The 21390-nt window shown below is 47.6% G+C and overlaps 1 protein-coding gene across 1 annotated transcript in view; it reads right to left on the bottom strand.

The window, feature by feature from the left end:
* Window positions 1-21390, bottom strand: part of LOC147717722 (E3 ubiquitin-protein ligase TRIM39-like) — a 254681-nt gene that overhangs the window by 175121 nt on the left and 58170 nt on the right. The window contains exons 3-4 of the mRNA XM_086924504.1: window positions 18253-18483; window positions 9287-9309 (exon numbers count right to left, since the gene is read on the bottom strand). Coding sequence (XP_086780630.1) covers window positions 9287-9309; window positions 18253-18483 — 254 coding nt within the window. The remainder of the gene's footprint in view (window positions 1-9286; window positions 9310-18252; window positions 18484-21390) is intronic.

Here is a 21390-nt window from a genome sequence, read left to right as displayed (position 1 = left end):
AATTGAAAAAGGGTATACAACCAGCAGTTTATAAAAAAAGATTAGAGGAATTAAATAAAGAGATATCAGACAGTCAAGAATTTCTGATGCAAAATAAATTACAAAAACTAAGTAAAGACATCAAAAAGTTCAGTCATGAAAAAATGCATCCTTATACCAAAACTGATTACAAGACAACTGATCTCAATACAGATAATGATTCCGATGGATGGGATTCTTCTGGAGGATCGGAAACAGGATCCGAAGATTCGGGCCATAAAAGAGGGAGAGGACAATATCGATCTCGACCACAGAGAAGAGGCAACAGATGGCCTAGACAACGGTTTATGGGCCCCCCAATGCAATTCTTCCAACCTTATATGCAACCATACTCTGGGTGGATGAATCCGTACAATCAAGGACCTCATCAGATGCAGAATATGATGGGTATGCCACTACAAGGGATCAATAACCAAAACCAGGATTCTTTTTTATTGAGGGGCCAGAACCAAAGAGGAAGAAGAAGAAACATATTGTGGCAAGACCAACAGCCGAATGTTCAAACAAGGAGCATGACAACAGCGAAGCCAGGAACCAGCAAAACGAGTCACTGATAGTGAATCTGAGCTCAGTGACTCTATCCAAGGAACAAGAAAATGTCCTCAATAAAGGACTTGGCTACGTACCTACTCCTAATCTTGACCTTTTCAGATTAAAATGTGAATTAATTTAATTTAATTGCGGGTTTATATAGCGCTAGGAATCGACTCCCGGAGGAGTATCTCCACGCTTCGACCACTGGGGAACCCGTCCTGGCTCACCCTGAGAGATGGTCCCTAATGGGTATCTCTAAGGTGCGACCAAGCATCCCCGGCGGTCTGGGGGGCCGTTGTGAAGATGAGGCAAGCTAACGCCCAGAGTTGCCGAGTGTGGTCCCTGAATGGAGTAGGCACCGAGGCGAGAATTATCGAGCCCGCTGACCCTGGTCCACGACTCTGCCGCGTCGGGAATCGAACCCTGGTCCCGGGCCGTCCTCTGCTTCCGGGTCTGCCGCCTCTAACCAGTGAGCCACACCACTCCACAATTGTCGGAATTCTGTCGCTCACTCAAATTGAAAGCACATTTCTCTGAGTCCTCACCACCTACTGATGTTGGAGACACTAACCTTCGAAAAAAGTCGACTTTCACTCCACTGATCAGCATGGTACCAGTTGAGATACAAACCTTCGAACAGGCCATCCTCACAGGAATTGATAACATCGAATGCAATGTCAAAAAACCTTTCCAAAATCTGACCAGATCGGAAAGAAAAGCCTTAGAAGAACTGCAGACTAATGAAGACATTGTCATAAAGCCCGCGGATAAGGGCGGTGGAGTAGTCATTCTGAGAAAAGAAGGTTACAGAGCCCAATGTCTTGAACTATTGGCAGATACAAAATTCTATACTAAAATTATTACGGACCCAACACCAAGACTAAAAACCACAATCGCAATGATGGTTTATGAAGCCAAAACTAATGCTTGGATAAGCAAAAAAGAAGCTGAGTTCCTGATGACAAACAGTCCGAAGATACCATATTTCTATTCCTTACCCAAAACACACAAGAATAGAGTCCCTCCACCGGGTCGCCCGATAGTTTCGGGTATTGGATCAGTTTTGGAACCCCTTTCCAAATTTGCGGATCAATTTCTTCAACCATTAGTTCAAAAAACCCCTGCCTATTTACAAGATACCAAGGATTTGTTAAACCAACTAAAAGACAAATTTTTTGATCCCTCTTCCATGCTCCTAGTGGGGCTTGATGTAGAATCCCTATACACGAGCCTACCCCAAAAAGAGACACTAGAAATGCTGGAAGACGTCCTCTTTATGGAAAACTGGGATTTTAGGACACCGAGACACTTTGTCCTTGAATGTTGCCGGATGGCACTTACTGAAAATTATTTTGAATATGAAGATCAGTTGTTTTTACAGAGCCATGGCACTTCAATGGGGAGTGCTTTTGCCCCCTCGGTGGCAGGACTCTATGTGAGTAACTTTGAAACCAAAAATGTCCTGACACCAGCTAATCCTTACGTTTCCAGTATACTCTACTGGAAACGTTATATCGATGATGTTCTCCTGATTTGGCACAATGATCACGACCTGAATATATTCGTGGAATGGCTTAACACACGTGACCCTTGGCTTCGCTTCACGTATACAGCTGATAAAGGAGGCATTGATTTTCTAGATCTGACTATATACTCAAAAGAAAATAAAATTGAGACCAAAACCTTCAGGAAACCAACTGCTAAGAACAGTTTATTGTCTTATAAAAGTTACCATCCTCAACCGTTAAGAGACAACCTACCATATAGTCCGTTTCTACGTCTCAAAAGGAATTGTATTCAGAAAACTGATTATCAGATACAATCGAATGATCTCAGTGCTAGACTACAAGAAAGGCAATATAAAGCATCAACCATATCTAAATGCCGAAAAAGAGCCATGAATCAACCTAGAGATAATCTTTTAACACTTATGACAAAACGGAAAATGAGGACCTCATGACCTGCGTGATAACGTTCGGCCCTGCATCATATCAAGTGAACAAGCTAATTCAGAAAAACTGGCACATTGTGAACACTGGAAAATTCAATTGGCCAAAACCACGCTTTGCCAACAAACGAACAAAAAACTTACGAGACCTTCTGGTCCACACTCGCCCTAGACAATCGATTCTGGAGAAACGTTCACATGACCCCCGTGACAGGACATTATCCATGTGGGTCATGTCTGGCCTGTAAATCAACGACCATATCTAAAACTTTGCAATTATCCCCAACATTCAAATGGACACATAGACAACACAGTAACTGCAATTCATCTCATGTGATCTATATGGTTACATGTCCATGCGGAAAAAAGTATATTGGGATGACCTGCAGAAAGGTTAAACTGCGAATAGGGGAACATAAAAGCAACATTCGCCTCCAAAAAAACACAACAAAGCTCTGCTCACACTTCATAGAGCAAAAGCACAGTATCGAAGAACTGAAATGGACTGTTCTGGAAAAAATATCAGAATTGACCCCCAATGTTGAGAAGGTACTCTATGAAAAGGAACAACGTTGGGTAGATCGTCTCAAAACTAACAAATATGGACTGAACGATGAAATTCCATGGCACCACTTTGCACGTTAATTCCAAGTCCCTTGCTTGGATAAACTGAATTTTTTACTGCACCATGAGTCCATAGTCACGCTTCTGTGAGTTTACCCATATTATCATCACTTTTTAAAAAAAAAATTACAATTTTTGAAGTTGGTAAAAGTGACATGATAATTGCACTAAAACAGCCCCATCGCTCGATCTCTGTAAACAAATAACCCCCTTTCTACTTCCATGGCCAGTACCATAGAAAACTCCATCGGAAGCGTGCTCCGGGCGTCCAGGGGGCAGAGCCAGCACAAGAAGCGGAACACGCTTCCTAAACGGGTGAGTTCCCCTCACTGCCCGCTTTACAAAACACTGGTAGACATTGACTTTTTTGTAATCTAATATTGATGTCATTATAGCCTGGGACGAGTGTCCGTACCCTCTGAGGGAACAATTTTGAAATTATCTTCAGGTAAGACCTCACATGAGGTACCCTTGCACTACGTTCAATTCCATTAAGACAAGAGGGTTGTATCAGCTATATCCTTCCTTCGTTTCCTTCTAGGTTCATACCACGTACACCTAATCTAGAGGTATGACTTATTTTGCATGTCCATATACATGTTTTACATCGTTGCGCTAAGTTTTCAGTACTAATGATATTTACCTTATATTATCACTCTTCAGCAGTACAATAATTTTTCAACTTACTGCCTAGACATCAGAGAATTAAGATGTTGCTTGCACGCTAGTCTCTAAATATCGCCACTTTTTAACTCGCCATAAATGCCTCCTCTGTTGAATGTTTCCTCACAATTTTCTACAAAATTTCTCAAAATGAGCTTAGATTTTGATAACACAATGTATGTTTGACCACAATTATTTTGAAGGGGGGGCATGTTGATGCCCCTGTCCAGACGCACAGCTTAAGTTAAATATATGACAAAAGACTGCCACATTTAATCCGTTTCATCAAGATGCTTTATTGTTCCAAATTGTTCACTAAATTCCAATTGTTGGTCCGTTACATGTAAGATCATTACGAATACTTTATATCCTTTAACTGCTGTAGGTATGCATGAAGCCTTGTCCTAAAGCGCGGACAGAAACGTAAAAGTTCCTCTAGAGTTGACTATTTATGCCCATTTGTACCCAATGCATTTCGAGCCATCCCGGCTCTTCGTCAGGGGTTTATCTGTAAGTTATAAAACATCTCAGTTAGCCTATACATTCTTAGAATACATCGAATCAGTAATAATCCAAACGGTTACACTTAATGTAAGCATACAAAATCCCCACTGTCAACGTTGTGCCCACTGAATTCAACATGTTACTAAACAAATGTTAATTTCGGACTGTTACCTACTTCCTCAAAAAACTTAAATCGACTAGATATACCCTTCAATCATATGAAACAAACTCATACCTTACAGAGAAACAGTCTGGTTCTAGCTTGCCATCCTTCACAATGACCACAATTATTAACATTAATTTGTTAATGTGCCACAAGTCACCCCCTCTTTCTTCCATCCTTCCAGGTGACCCTTATGAACCATAGTGGGTAAGACTATTATGTTGAGATGACCCATTTACGTCACAAATAGTGAAAGTATTTTTTACACTTGTTTGTTTATATGTCCTGACGAATGCTCCTAGACCCACGGGCCAAGAGAGCAGAAACATGTTGACGTTTTTTTGTCTAAATGATATATGCTAAGGATTCCTAATTATCCTCAGAGCATACCTACAAAACCTTTTAAACTAGTTGTCCAGCGATATGAATAAATAGTAGTTAGTCGCTTGGAGACTATTTTATCTCTACCTTCCAGTGGGGTGACACGACTTATCTCTGGATACTGCCACGAAAAACCAGAGATTGCCTCAGGTGAGGCTGGCAAGATACTAATTGTCAAACCCTATGACTGTTGCCATAACGTCTGTGTGGGGCGGTGAACAAGATATACCGCTTCTCGAAATACACAACGTTTATGAGGGTTTTTCAATACATATCTCTTGGTACAAGTGGTCACAAGTGTCCTATCCACTTTTGATTAAATTTGCCTAGTCCTGGGGAACTGATAGGACAGCTATTCCTCTTCCCTCATTTTGATAAAACTCGTAAAAAGAGGAGATTCTGAAAAAGTCTTTAAATATGTGATTGTGAATGGGAAACATCACACAGTAGGTGGCATAGTGGGGTGGATGGAATGGTCCCTCATCCGCATTTGCCTGACCTGTGTTGCATGGAAGCCAGGTTAGTTCCAGCCGGGTTGATGACATATCTTCCAGGGTGCTAAGGGACAGCAGCCTTGGTATCGCGAAGGCCACTTGTTTACAGAGGTGGCAATAGGGAATGTAAGTGCCCCACACAGCAAAGGGAGGCTTTCTTTGAACTAGCACCATTTCCGCAACCCCGATTTCTATGAAGCATTGGGTGACCGAACCAGTTCCTCTTTCTACATCTGGCTTGCCAAAGCAGCTGTTGGCTGACCTAATGTGATAAAAAAAAGCTTTGACTCATTTTAAGGTATTGCGCAGGGTTAAAATACCTGCTGCTAAGAACGTGTACCATGAAGATCACAAAGTGCACATAATGTAAATAGGTCAGCGAGCTACTGCTTTTGCAAGAGAGAGCCTTTTGTTACTACAGTTTATAAATGAAAATCCTTATATAGAACATTGAGCTATTTATTAACCGTCATCAAAGAGTTGCATGCAAACTGCAATGTTAGAGCTACATGTCTTTTTCGCAGTCTTTCTCTATTCTAATCTTGTCAAAAGGGTTCATTTAGGTAGAAAACAATTCTTATTGAAGAAAGAACCTCTGACAATGGTGTTATGTTTTATATCCTGAATTGGGTTTTCCAGAATAAGGACTCAAACTATATTGCCTACCAGTATTGTGGACATGTCCCTCCTACACTACACTTTGTAGTGCTATCTGATGTAACATTTCCTATACACTGATTTACATACCTATGATTGTCTCTGTGCAATGTGTGTGTGATGTAAAGTGCTTTGATACCTTACTGGTATGGGTGGTGCTTTGAAGCTATTTGAATTTGAGAGACCGTGGCTATGGAAACTTGAGGGGCACTGGTAAAGGGTGCCAGTGAGGGAATCCGTGGCAGAGGTGGTCAATGGGGGGGGGGGCAACAAACATTGTCGCACAGGGCGCTAACAGTGTTAAAGCTGGCAATGTTATGCCAACACTGACTTTATAGAACATACATAGGGCGCTGGATAATCTTTTTTTATATGGTGTTATATACTGAACATTTCTGTTTTGTTTATAACTCTGATTCGTAAAGTTTTTACTCTGCAGTTTTGGGCAACGTAATGCCATTGAATCACAGCTGCGATTCAACCAACAAGATCGAATTTATACAGGTAGATATGGACTTGCAACACACAATATTTGATGTTCAGAAGCCTACCCCATCATTGACTACCTATATACTGAAGTCATGATAAACCATCACTCAAACATCTGCCATATCTAAGCATGGCAAAAATACATGTGCTGCCCTGCCCACTATAATGGTTTTACATTTATTGACTTTCAGAAAGATGGGTGAGTTTGTCTTGCCCCAGATCTAACTTGTGACCTACAGGTCACAGCAGATACAAGTGGTGAGTGTTAACTCCATCTGGCTTCGCAAAAGACATCAGAATTCTACCGAATTGGCTACAACTACCTTCCTGTACTTCAGTTAAAGGTAATGTTTATTTAGACCATTGGTCATTAAACATAAAAATAAAGGAAACATTTCCTTCTTTCCATAATACATTATTATTACCTTCATGTATGTTCATATATTGTACCATGCCCAGTTTTGGTCCAATGATTGGGGACTGCAGTTAACACGGTCTCACATGAACTTATACTCATGAACTACCTGACGACTTATGGTTACTTTCTTGAACCCTATACATTGGTAAAAGTGTATTACACATTTAAACCCACACATTCAATGAGTCATGAGGCCAGGCCACATCCGTTTGGTACTGTAGAAAACCAGCACATCCATTTCCTCTGTGTTGCAAAGTCATCCTGTGCCCTGGGCTCCCCCCACCCCCAACTTTTTGCTGACTGGAACTTGTGGTAACTGACTCTGACTGACCCTAGGCTCTGTTTAACCAGGCCCAGGGCCAAGCTAAAAAGAACACATCAGAATACAGTTTAGACACCCAACGTACACTATGGTGGGGTACCCCTGTAATTGGCATGACCTACCCCATAAGACCCTGGTATGTATTAGGGCAGGGGATTGAAACTACCTAGAAGTCTCCAGTATCCTGGGGCATGGCAGTTTAGAGGCCAGCAGATTTTCTGCACTAGCATGTTTTCAGTGCTGAAGCCTGAGGTCAGTTTAAAAGCAGCACTGGTTACCAGGACAGCTTTTAAACCTCAAATTGTGCCCAAACTCGACTTTGGGGGTAGGGGCTCTTAAAAATGAAAAACCTACAATGTTCTTGCATATTAAGGACCCCCAGGGTCACCCCTAGGTATCCCAGGGGTGGGGGGTCAGTTATCTATAAGGAGCACCCTTATAAAATGAGTTTTTATATGCCTGGGTAAAGTGAAATTTTACATTTCACTCCCCACATTGTATTAAAGAGCTGCTCAAATTCGACTTTGATCCTAGAAGAATTGGGTAAGGATGATCTGCAATATTTCTGCAGATTCAGAAACCCTGAAGTCTCCCCTAGTTGCACAGGAGGTGGGGGTCCTGTAGAAATTAGGGAAATACTTATGTTTTTTTAAGCCCTGGAGCTAGAAAACTGTCCCAAGTCATTTTCCCCATTGGAAACCCCATGGCCCATAGGTTAACATGGTAGGAAGTTATGGATTCATAAATATTGATAGGAGAAGACTAGCCGGACCATTCAAAGACTTCCCAGAATGGTAGTAGTAAATCCAACAATATCATATTGTTGAATTTCTCCTAAAGTATACATACAAGAAGTTATAAGACTTTCTTGTTTGTAAGTCCAAATTCAGCCTTCCAGTGGTCTGCCCTTATTGGTCAGAGTCAAGTGGATTAGCCAGGCTGCTTTAGAGTTGGTAAGGAACCCCTCCGGTTAATCACTCTGCTGGGAGGGCCGTGTGCTGGTCTATAGGAATGCCAGCCCAGGGAGTGGAGTCGTAAACCATCCTCTTCAAAGGCAGAGGGGAGGCCCGGGTTCCAGTTTCACTCCGACATTCTTGACCCAGAGTCAGGGCTAGGCGTAAGGAAGGTATGTGCAGATGGTAAGGGGAGAGTCCATGAAAATAAGCCATCCCAGGGGTTGTGTTTAGCCAGCTCTTACCTCCGTGCTGGAAAATCGGCCATTATGGATTTGGAAGAATGATGCACTCTGGGACAAACTAATGCCACACTCTACAGAATGTGGTCATAACTATGAGGAGTTGTCCTGCTCTCATTGGTCAGAAGTGACCTGGTGCTTGACCCAGAGAATTTTGAATAAGCATCTGAGTGGGGCAGAGCCCTCCGGATCGGCTGCTTGAAACTTCCACTGCTCCCTAGAACAGCGAAGGAAAAAGTGACCCGAGCACCTGAGTCTATCTTGCATCGACTACACCAATGCTTTGTATATTGGCCTCCCAGACACTCTCAACACTGCAGGTGATCCAGAATGCGGCGGCTAGACTTTTATTCAACATTCCTATTAGAAACAATGTCAAACAACACCTGCGTATGCTGCACTGGCTGCCTGTCATGAAACGTGTAAAGTTAAATGCCCTGGTTATCGCACACCATGCCCTGCACGCTGGGGGGCCGGAATATTTTAGGAAGCGCTTTGCATTTTACACGCCTACCAGACACCTCGGGTCGGCATCCCAGCTTCTGGCACAGATACCCCGTGCGCACCTACAAAGAAAGGGGGGCAGGTCTCTCATTAGGCAGCCACGGATAGGAATTCCCTGCCCTTTTCTCCGAGTAGCATCCAGGATCTGGGTCAGTTTAAAAAACAGCTTAAAACTCCTGTTCTAAACGCTTTTATTTCCAGCCTAGGAGTATCTGTGTGTGGTATAAACTTCAACAACATTACATAATATAACATGTTTTGGTGAAACGTATACCATAACAAGGTAGTGGGGAAAAAATATCAAGCAGGAACAAAGACAAGCCTTGAGCACATGAGAGGAAGAGAATGTACCTGTTCAAGATGATCTTCACCTCCTAGGGAAGAAAAGAGACAAAGAAGATAAATATTCATCCCCCACAACACTGAGCATTGATTTAATTTGTGAAGAGACATTGAGCTGCAATTGGAGGACAAGAGGTTTCTCTGACAGATAGGAAGACACATTAACCCGTATCGAGCCACCAGCCAAGGATGTGGATTGTGACTGAATGAACAATAACAGTACATAACACACACTGAACGGTTATGTTATATTATTACTAACCCATGAAGGATCATCTTGGCACAACATTTACAAAAGATAATTTACAAAAATTGCAAAGGGAAAGGTCTTAATCTGGTCCTGACACCTGAATGAAACAGAATCTTTTAATGGTTACGGAGACGCCTTCCAGAGCGAGAACCTATCCGTTCATGGGACCCTTTGTGATAACTTCATTATTAGCATATGTCACAGGGTAGAAAAATAGATGCATGGGCCAAAGACATGGGGTAGCATACTGGCCTACCAAGTTACGACTGCCAATAGACAAATAACCGCAGAAGACTGGAAACACCAACCCCTCCCCCACCCCATCCCACCCTACCCAAGATAAGCAGTACACAAAATTAGGGATCCTAGTCGCCATGAAAAAACGAATGCATGACATAGCAGATCTATATGAAAAGTCTGGTAGTAGCTGATAACCCTTAGCTAATCATCTTTGGGGATTAAGGCAGACCTTACAGGGCCACACAGTACCTAAGGTCTTGATGTGAGCTTTTAGCCATAAGCAAAACCTGTAAACCGTGTCAGACTTTACATCAGAATAGGGAGTGGCCAACGCGGAGACTGGGCCCCACATAGATGGATTGAATCTGTGACCTGTGGCGCTGTGGACCTTGCAGAGGTTATGGCAGACATGGGTGCCTTTCTTACTGGCGATCACTCCAGAGAAAACTACATGGCCAGAGAGACCTCAGGGTATGAAATAGTTTTGACTAGGTAAAGGCGAGTGATCTAATGTGTGGAAGAGAGGAACAAGTGCTGATATCGAGCCGTGGTTAAAGAGGAGGGGGTTCCTTGGAGAATACCCCATGGCGCACAGGTCCTGCAGCAGCAAGATTGCACCTGCTTCGACGGTCTCTGACATTACACTGATTGTTCAGGACAGGGGACATATGACAGCGTTGCAACATGTGAATTGTTATTGGTAGGATACTGGGACCCAAGAGTGGTGCCCTGTTTTCTCGCACCCCCTTCTTGCTCCTCAGCTCCCTCCAGGGGAAGGAGGGGCGAAGCAGTGTTGCTACACTACGGTGCGACCTGACTAGCATAACCATGGGTAAGGCCCCCAAATAAAGAAAACAGACACCGGAGTGGTGCCCTCAGGAGTGCGTGGTGAGGGGCCACCAGCGTCGCAGCCGGGGTCCTCCAAAGGCACCACACAGAATGACACTTTGCAAGCCATAACGGACTCTAGGGAGGCACTGGAATCTAAAATCTGGGGATCCGGAGAGATGACCATAGGCTCCTTGCAGAAGGAGTTACAACGGTCCACTGGTTGAGGTCCCTGCAGAGGTGGCAATGCTGGAGGAACACCTCGCCTCCATGGAGTATAGGGTCAAGACCTTGGAATTCACAGCAGCGGATCCAAAAAACTGGAACAGCAGACTGATGGGCCTTTCTGAACTCACAGAGGGGGATCACATGCTGAGTTTCCTTGAAAATTGGTTGAAAGACAAGGTTGCACCAGAGGGTCTCTCGTCATTCTTTGCTCTAGGGAGAGCACACAGGGTCCTGGCACGACCTCCACCCTGGGGGTGCTGCCTCTGCCTGTCGTGGCCAAACTGTTTCATTATAAAGACCGAGGTCACATCCTACAACAAGCCTGATCCTGCAGAGAGCTGTAAGTGGGTAAAAGCAAGGTCATGCTGTTCCCGAAATTCACTAAAGAGGTCCAAAGACAGAGGCTCACATGTCTAGAGGTTAAGAGGCTCCTCCGGCAGTTGGGATTTAGCTATGAAATGTTGTTCCCCACAGACTGAGAATGACGACGACGACTGAGGCACAGTTCTTCCTGACAGCACAGGAGATTTGGGAGTGGATTAATCAACACCCACCACCTGAGAATAGCCAGGTGCCTCCATGGAGGAAATGGATATGAACCAAGTCAAGGCGTAGAACGCAGAGCTACATCAGAGCAGCTAGGCGCGGTGGTGGCAACGACGAGTAAATCAGAAGCAAGCCACCCCCCCCCCCCCCACCCCCCTCTGGACTTAGTCTCCGCCCACACACCCAACTCCTCAATGGGCTCTGATACTGTGCTGCCTGTGGTGATGCCAAGAACGACTGATGAACTCCTGTAGCATGGATACTCCACGCTTTCATGGCGCAAGTCAATGGGGGAGGAGGGGTCATCATTCAGATGCCCCGCGGACACTTTGGAGGGTTCCTGGATCCCCTCAGCAGCCTGCCAATGTTCGCTACACGCTGCTGGATGGTGGGCGGCCTGGCGTAGGAGGCTAGGACTAGCACACCCTTCTTTGAGAGTTACGCGTATATACACCCTTGAGTGATTAGTTGGAAAGCGAGATTTTGGATCGGGGATGCTGCCTCTTGTCATGGGATGTGGAGTTGGGTTGATTGTTGTTTGCTGTTTTTACTCGAGCTGGGTCCCAGAGGTTTACTAAGTAAGCCCCAGCCCAGGGAGTGTGAGTTATGCAGCAGGGCCAGCACTATAATGTGGATACAAGCTGTGTTGCAAGCGTATTTTCAATGGAGACCTCCATTACATAGAAGTTCCTATCCTGGAACATACAGGGGAATAAGAGACACAGTGTTTTTCTATCTTAAGAGGAGGGGGGTCCATATAACCCTCTTACAGGAAACACACATTACAGCTTACGGCTCTTCGCTGTAGAGGAGATGACAGAGCCAGGCCTTCTACACTACATACTCTGCATTTGCAAAGGGAGTGCTTGTATGGGTGCATCCCGGAGTGCCCTTCCAACAAAACTGGGGGACCTGGCAGGCCGATGCATAGTGGCGATGAAGCTCTTAGCCACATGAGACCTGGCAGTGATTAATGTTTATGACCCAAACGTGGATAGAAGCATTCCTAGAGGAATTACCTCGGGGACTGGCAACCCACCTAGTGCAGCTGGCCCTCATGGGGAGGAGGATTATTACAGTTTGGCTGACCCTGCACTGGATAGGTGCCATCCCCCATTGGGAGACTGCCCAGTCAGTAGGGCGGCCCATGTGTCTGCTGGGTGGCAGACCGAATGATGACTGGTAAACTCATGGCGCTGCACCCACCCGCCGACCAGGTATTACTCCTCCTTTTCAAGCCTCCATGAGCTACATGTGCGCTTGGGCACCTTCCTTTGTTTCCATGATGTGCATGGGACAATACACAATATTGAATACTTAGCAAGGGCTGTAATCCAGTACTATTGTATCTGAGCTGGGAGTAGACTCCACCCTGTATCCTTATGTAGAAACGGAAACCGGAGTCCTTGGATGACCCAGTCTTGCAATCCACAATTCGGGATAGTATCAGACAAGATTTTGACGACCATATTGGCACAGCCTCCACCCTGCAGCTGGGATGGGACACTTTCAAAGTAGTGATTATACGGAGGTGCATTGCAGAAACAGGGAGTGTCAGACATGCTTTGCCTAATGAGTTGGTTACTCTGGAATCAGTACTGAGGGAGGTAGAATAGCGAAGACCAGGCCACCCAGAACTGCAGCAGGCCCTGATAAATTCCAGGGAAAACCTAGTGGGTCTGATAGAGAAACTTGGATGTTTCAACCACAGGGAATATATGACCTGAGCACACGCTGAGTGGGACATAGCTGGCTCGCTCCTAGCCTGGCTCGCCAATCCGTCTCAGCTAGGAACAGTGATAGTCGAGCTGGAGACAGACTTAGGGGAAAGGCTCTTTAGATAGACTGACATTAATGATATCTTCAAGGAATATTACTCCCATTTATATGCGAGTGGCTCCACACACCCTATTAGAGTCACAAACTATTTTCTAGACCCACTAGATATGCTGGCTCTCACAAGAGGTGGCTCAAGTCTTAGTATGCGACATAACGCTGCAAGAAATAAGGGCAGCACTGAAGGACGTGGCACGGAGGCAAACACAGGAGACAAAGGGGTTCCCTGTTGAATTTTTATCTCACATACAAAGAAATACTGGCTCCCAAGTTAGTTGAACTGTATAGGGCAGCAAGGGATTCTGGGCACCTGTCGAAACCGGTTGAACTCCACTTTGTTACTAAAACAGGGCAGACCGCCTCATGATTGTGAAGCATATCGACCATTGTCGATACTTAACATAGATTATAAAATCCTCAGTCTGGTCGCAGTTACTAGACGTCTCCCCTGCAGGACTGGACTGGTCGACCCAGACAAAGCAACAGCGCAAAACATACGGAGGCTGTTGACGTTGCTTGCGGCTGTAACCTTCGGGGAGTGGCCATGATATTTGCGGTTGACATATAAAAGCTTTGGATAGCTTAGAGGGGGAGTGATTGGGAAATTACGATCGGGTAGGGGCTTCATAGTCTGGACCACGCTGTTATGTACAGACGCTGCAGCTGGAGTAAAAACTGGCAGAATGAACTTTGAGGGGTATGTTGTGAGCCGGGGAACCAGACAGGGCTGCCCACTGTCATTATTCCAGCTTCAATACTGGAGACCATTACTGGAGACTAGAGGTCAGGGGCCGACCTATCACATTGCTGTATACTCTGATGATTTGTTGTTATGTCTTTGGGGTGCTGATGGACGTAGTGGGGGCGATGAGGCTGCTGGATAGATTTGGATCGTTATCTGGCTTGGGGGTGAGTTGGCAGGAATCACGACGGTTCACAGCAAATGCGGACAATCGGCCCCCAGAGATGCCGAGAGCGCTGAAATGGGAACCCAGATGCCTGCAAATCTAGGGGTAAAAATATTCCATGACACAACGGACCTGTTAGAGGGGAATGTGGTGGGCTGTCCGATCCCTCCAGGAGAGTGTTGATTTTTGTAAGATGCTCTCATTGTCAGTAGCGGGGCACATAGCTCTTTTTAAGATGGTGGCACTCCCTGGACTACTATGCTTCTTTGCTGTCCTACCCCTGTGGATTCCCAGCGCTATGTTCATGGACCTGGATTCGCTGATTATCGCCTTTATTTGGAGCACGATCTGGCGGAGAGTGGCACTGGTGACCTTGAAACGCTCTGTTGGGGGGTGGGAAAGGAGAACTAGTAGTACCTGAATTGGATTAATACTACATAGTGGCGCAGCTACAGTGGTTCACTCAATGGTGGCTGATAGAATGACCCAGCCGGGGTCCCAGGTCCAGATGCGCAGGGGTAGCCTCCCCAGGCCGGCCGGACACCGTCCCGTGCACCCTGTCACGCAGCAGGACCGAGGACAGTGCCCAGGGTGGGGAGGCTGCCCTCCCCGGGGCCCCGGCTGGAGCTCCTGCACCCAGCCAAGCAAGGGGAGGCTCCCCGTGCACAATGGAACCCCGTCCCGGGCCATTGACGGAGCGGCAGGCCGGGGGGCGGGGCCCAGGGCCGGAGCACCAACCTGGGGCCCAGTGGGGCCCCTGGACCCAGCCGGGGCTCCCAGGCCAGAGGCGCAGGGGAAGCCTCCACGGGACCCAGTCTCAGGAAACCCTGCCATGCAGCAGTATTGAGGACAGAGCCCGGGTTGGGGAGGCCACCCTCCCCGGGGCCCCTGGGAGCCCCTGAACCCACCCAAGCAGGGGAAGGCTACCGTGCCCACAGGACCTAATCCGCTGCAGCCTTCCAGGCGGCAGGCCCGGGGACGGACCCTGGGCTGGGGCAGCATCCTGGCCCGTCCAGCTGCCTCCTGAGGACCACTTGGACGAGAGGGGTTCCGGAGTACCCTGACCCTAGTAATTCAGAGGAAGGCTACCGCCCTTTCTGGTAACCCATGTGCACCGCAAGACTCAGGGGATCCGTGGCGCAGACGTGCCTGACCTCCTGGAGCCCTGGCTGGGATCGGGAAGGCAAATGAGCCCTCATCTGGACTTTCAGAGCAGCCCGGCCATCTGGTCGCCCCATTGGAAAGCAATGCATGCGATGAGATGGCAGAGGGGAAAAGGTGCGACCAGATGGCTGCCCGCCCCCTGCGTCTTCGCGGTTGGGTTCCCGCCTGCCCTTGCAGGTGCCCGCTGTCTCCCCTTCCGGGGTGGGGGGGGGGGGCTCAGGGACACCGGCTGGGCCTCGGGAACGGGGAGGACCGCCGGAGCTCTCTGGCCTAGACGCCTGGGGGTGGACTGCCGAGGACCCATGGAGCACATCTACGCATAGCCCATCTGGTCAATGGCAAAGAACCGCCAGCCCGAGAAGGTGTTCCGGCATTCCGTGCCCCTTGTAATCCGGTGGAAAGCTACCCCCATTTCTGGTAACCCATGCGCATCGAGTGGCGGAGAGGAACCGAGGAGCGGAGGCGCCCGACCACCTGAGCCCTGGCTGGGATCGGGGAGGCAAATGAGCCCTCGTTGGGACTTCCAGGGCAGCCCAGCCGTCTGGTCGCCCCATTGGAAAGCATTGCGTGCAACCAGATGCCCGAGGGGAAAGGTGTGACCAGATGTCCGGGACCGAAAGGCTTCCCATCTGCCCGCCCGAGCCTTCATGGTTGGGCTCCCGCCTGTCCGTGCAGGGCTCGGGGACTCCGCTTCCTTCGATCCCAGCCAGTGCTCCAGGAGGCCTGGCGGGTCTGTGCCTAGGGTCCATTGAGTCTCTGTGCGCGCACAGGTTCCCAGAAAGAGGGGTAGCCTTCCTCTGGATTACCAAGGGCAGGGTATTCGGGACACCCCTCCCGGGCTGGCGGTTCCCAGCCGGGAACCCTGGCTGGGCCTCCGGTACGGGGTGGACCGCCGGAGCTCTTGGGGAGGACTGCCCAGGACCCATGGAGCCCATCCCGGGCACTTTCCCACGCCGAGGGCCGGAGGAGGGAGCCCCCGATGCCTAGGAGATGTTGCCCGGGCCCAGCCCATCTGGTCCCCGGCTGGGAACCGCCAGCCCGGAGGGGTGTCCCGGCATAACCTGCCCCTAGTAATCCATTGGATGGCTACCCCTCTTTCTGAGAAACCCGTGCGCACACAGACTCAGGGGACCCTAGGCACGGACGGGCCCGCCCGGCCTCCTGGAGCCCTGGCTGGGATCGAAGAGGCAACTGAGCCCCCATCGGGACTTCCCAAGGCGGCCCGGCCATCTGGAAGCCCCATTGGAAAGCATTGCGTGCGACCAGATGGCAGAGGGGAAAGGTGCGACCAGATGGCCGGGACCGAAAGGACTCCCAGAGCTTTCGCAGTTGGGCTCCCGCCTGCCCTAACAGGGCTCGGGGGCTCCGCTTCCTAGGGGCTCGGGCACGGGGAGGCCCGCAGGAGCTCTCGGGCCCGCACACCCAGGGGAAGGATTGCCCAGGACCGATGGAGCCTATCCCGGCACTCTGCCACGCCATGGGCCGGAGGAGGGAGCTCCCAGACGGAGGGGAGGTGTTGTCCGGCCATAACCCATCTGGTACCTGGTAGAGAACTGCAAACCCTGGAGCCCTGGCTGGGATCAGAGAGGCATCTGGTCGCCCCATTGGAAAACATTGCATGCGACCAGATGGCTGAAGGTAGAGGTGCGACCAGATAGCCGGGACCGAAAGGACGCCCATCTGCTCGCCCCGAGCCAAGCCATAACGGTAGGGCTCCCGCATGCCCTTGCAGGGCTCCGGGGCTTTGCACCAGGGACCCTTGTCCCGGGCAGATGGACCCTTGGCAGGCCGCAGGACGGGGGCTCCCACACCCCAGGCCCTGACAGAAATCCAGGCCCCAGGGCCGGTCCCCGCTTCTCAATCCAGCCAGGCCGGTGAGATCGGGGAGCCAGCCCAGGCACGAGGGACCACGGACCCTCCGGACGTGCACTCGTTATCCAACTTTTTTTTCCATAATTCCGCTTAGTGGCGTTACGCCAATACCCCCCAGCCCTATAGAATATGAGATAGTCAGACGTTGGTTCTCTCAGTACACAAGTAAAAAGGCCGGTCTTTTTCACTATCATTGCACGGCCACCCCCACCTCAGAGCTGTGTCACTGAAATGGATCCTCAGTCGTCCTGCAGGACTCTTGAACTCACGGGGCGGAGGATCTATGCAGGGTCATTCATAAAAACATCTACGGCATGGTCGTGATTTTTCCAGAGCCATGCAGAGGACTTACACATCCCAACAAAGTGACTGATAGCACAGACTTGTTCAAAGGAGGAAGGAAAGATAGTATGATAGGTGACAGAACGTTAAGGCAGAGCACTTTTACATCTAAAAATAAATCACATGAATCACAAGTTGTGCTGACATAAAATAGATTGCCAAATGCAAGCTGTCTTCCAGAGTGACGGTGTATGGGATCAGCTTTCAATTAGTATGCATATTTCTTTATAGGACAAAGACCGATCAAAGAGAAATCGGGGAATGGACTTAACATCCCCTTCCATTTAAAAAAAATTAAATAAATCCATGGATCAGCTTGTATAGCTATTGGTTCTCTTTTAGCTCAAACAGATAATGTAGTCACACCCCTAAACTGACATGTTTATTGCTCCAGTAAAATTAGGAACTATAAAAACAGTTTCCGAGTGGGGAGGATAAATACAAATTTTCAAAAAGTAATAAAGCATGGCTGTAATAAATATATTAGTTCATGTGTAGAAGGTAAAAAGGTAAGTGATGCAGTAGGTTATGTCATTTAGTGCAATACAAGGCAGGGGAAAGCAAATCAACTCCAGATGATTTCCCAACTTCCCTGCCCAAACGAGATACTGGTTTTCGTCCCTCCCAGTGCAATTTTACGAGAATCTCAAGCAGTGCTGAAAAGCGCATGAAAAAAATTAAATGAAGTTTCAATAAAATATTTCAGTAGATCCACATGTTGCCGTTTCCTCCCTCTAGTTACACAGACATTTAACTCTCACCTTCAGTAGCTCAACATCCGGCTGCTGACACTTCCCCTCGATCTCTGTGATCAGCTCCTGGTGGGTGGATTGTTGCTTCTCAAGCTCACTCAGTTTCTCTTGAATGTTCTTCATATTTTCTTTATGTTCGTTTTCGAGTTTGCTCAGAAGTTGTTGCTCTTCCTTGTCCAGAAACTTCTTCAGAAGCTCAAATGTACTACAGATCACCTCCACCTGGTTCTTGAAGTTTCCCTTCATTTAAAATAATAAAACAAAGCACATAATTTCGGTATTTGCATGCTACAGCAACGTGTAATCACATTCTCTGCATCTGACACAATGTCATTTAGAGTCTGTCAAACAATCTGTGCAACACCCAGCGGCTGCTCTTCCGCAATGGAGGAGGAGCATTGCCCCACTGCTTGGCTCAGGGACAGCAAATGAAAAATAAAACTATGTTGGCGCATCATTTTATTTTTCATTGGCGGCTGTGAGGCAGCGATGTGGGGAGGGGCGGGGCCGAGGCATGGGAGGAGGAAGAGGAGTGCTATGTCTTTTCACATAGAGAGAGTGGCCAATGATGAGAAGTGGGTATACCGGCACTGCTAACCGGGAACCCCCTCGGGTTGTTCTACCATGAGGTACTCTCTCTATTTTTCACACCTTTTCCTGGGTGAATTCTATGTGGTCTTGTGTGATTTTATATTGAAGAAGTACGCATCTTGACCTATGGATTTATGTTATTAGACATATCCTGGGGAGTGTCACTAACAAGCAGTCCCTATCTCTTGGTCCTACATATGGATGCGTTTGCATATAGGTGAGGCCTCAATTGTTTGAATACTAGTACAAACGTCATCCGCTTGAATTTGTATGCTTCCCATGGGCGTAATGAAGGCTGTGAGTTCTTGTGAGTCAGACTTGGTAGTAAGCTGAGGTCAGATCCAGTGTGGATTCTGAATACCTTTGCCCCCTCTAACGTGCTCATCATCCGCGAAATGTTCGGCAGGGGGTACTTATCAACTATGACCCTTGTTCAACACTCTAAGATCAATGCACAAGCGCACTGTACCATCTCCCTTCTTGGCTGCAACAATGGGCGCCAACCACTCAGTGGCCTCTACTGGTTCGGTCACCTTCAACCTGCATAACTTCTCCAACTCCTCCCTCACAGCCTCCTATATGGAAATTGGCAGATTCCTAAACTTGCCTCAGACGGGCTTGGAATTTAGAGTTTTATTCTGTGGGCATAGTTTCTGAGGCATTCTAATTTCTCTGTGAAGAACTCTTTCAACTCTTCCTCTATCCCCTTCTGGGTTTTCCACACCTCCTGTACTAATATCTGGGGATTCTTGTTAGGATTGACATAAATGTCAAAGTCTTTTTGGGCCTGCCATCCGAGGATGTTGTCCCCTTTCTAGGACACACAAATCTTTACGACCGCCAACCTGTCCCTGTGGCCTACCGTGCCCGAGAAGTAACCCTTCATTTGTATGGGCTGCCCACCATAACCTCCCGGTGTTACATCCATTCTCTGCCGCGTCAATTTACCTTTTGTCACTTTCTCAAAGTCTTCTGCGGATAGAATTGTCAGTTTGGAACATGAATCAAACATCGCCTCAATTTTTGTCTCTTCCACAGCTATAAAATCCTTCGGATTGCTCACCGACTCACCCTGAACCTGAACACTATCTCATCACAGACATGGCTAGTGCCCTCCCTCTTCTGTTTCCTGTAATTAGCATTGCTTCTGCAGCATTGTCTGAAGTGTCCCCTCCTTCCACACTTTTTGCAAGCTGTTTTTAGGGCGGGGCAGTCCCTGACATTCGCCAAGTGACCCTGTTTGCCACACCTGTAACAGTTTCCTTTGAAACCCCAACTCCCCTTAACCTCTTGCTGTTCCTTTTTTTTAGCCCTTTGACTGCAAGCACAGTTTCACTCTCCACAGAAACTTCACTCACTTTGGCTTTTCCTTCGCTAGCCTGCTTTATTTCACTTACACATTGCATCATGTGTTCGACTTGTTTCACCACAATGAGTACTTCCCCAAGGGGCGGGTCATATTTTAGTCATAACTCCTCACGTACACGCTCAGTCTTACAAGTTAAGAGAAATTGGTCACGTATCCGCTCCTCACAGGCTCCCCCAAACTTGCATGTAGCCGCAGCTCAGAGACAAACTCCTCTACTGTTTCTCCCTCCTTCGGTCCTCTCTTTCCAAAATGGTATCATTCCATAATGGTGCTCATCTTTGGCAAGAAATGGATGTCTAGTTTTTTCAGACTTATCTCATATTCATTCTACCCTCTTGCATCATTGGCATTCAGATCAGGAAGCTGTTCTAATATCTCTTGCCCTTCAGCACCCAGGTAATGCATGAGCAAAGACACTTTCCTTTCAAGCCCCAAGTTCGGTCCACATACTACTGCATAATTCTGGAAAACCTTTTTCCACTTATTCTACTTGAGAGCTGGCTCCCCTGGAGTGGACAGAATAAATGGCGGAGGCGTGACATTCTGCATGATGATTAAAAAGTGTTTAGATAAATGATAGAGGGGAAAGGTGCCCTGCGGTATTTCCCGTGGTAAGCAGTCAAACGTGCAAAGTACCTTACCCTACTGAACTTCCAAAAGTATGCAGAGGACAGCAATATGTTATCAGGAAGTGAATGAAAGCAACTCCAGTAGCATAGAAGACATAGAAAACTAAATGAGGAGAACTAATGGTGGTGCAGTTCGCTAACTGATCTGTTCCTGCAAGTGTCAGAGCTCCTCTCATGCTCTGCTCGTCAAGTTTAACAGTCTCTTTTCTTTAAAATAAAAACAAATTGAGAAAAAAAAACTTAAGTCTCTTTTGTGACTTTCCCCTTAGGTAGCAGGATAGTTCTCCCTGAGGTTTGTTCACACGCTAGATTCGGAGGCAACAAGGTCTCCTGCAAATGCCTCCCCGCGGTGTTGACACTGCGTACGATGTAACTGTTGACAAAAGCATGTGAGGGAAGGCTGTGCCAGTCAGTGTGACCGGCAGTTGTTCAAAACTCTCTTTGGCAGCCCGAGCACTGGTTCCCTGGTAATATTCACTAGAAGAGCTGTGCCGGTGAGCGCGACCGGCAAGGGATCATGCGTTGGGATAGGGACTTCAAGACGACCCACAATCTTCC

Source organism: Lissotriton vulgaris, chromosome 5, assembly GCF_964263255.1.
Source record: "Lissotriton vulgaris chromosome 5, aLisVul1.2, whole genome shotgun sequence".
Classification (NCBI taxonomy): Eukaryota; Metazoa; Chordata; class Amphibia; order Caudata; family Salamandridae; genus Lissotriton; species Lissotriton vulgaris.
Note: the sequence above shows the minus strand (reverse complement) of the source record. Positions and strands in the feature narration are given on the sequence as shown.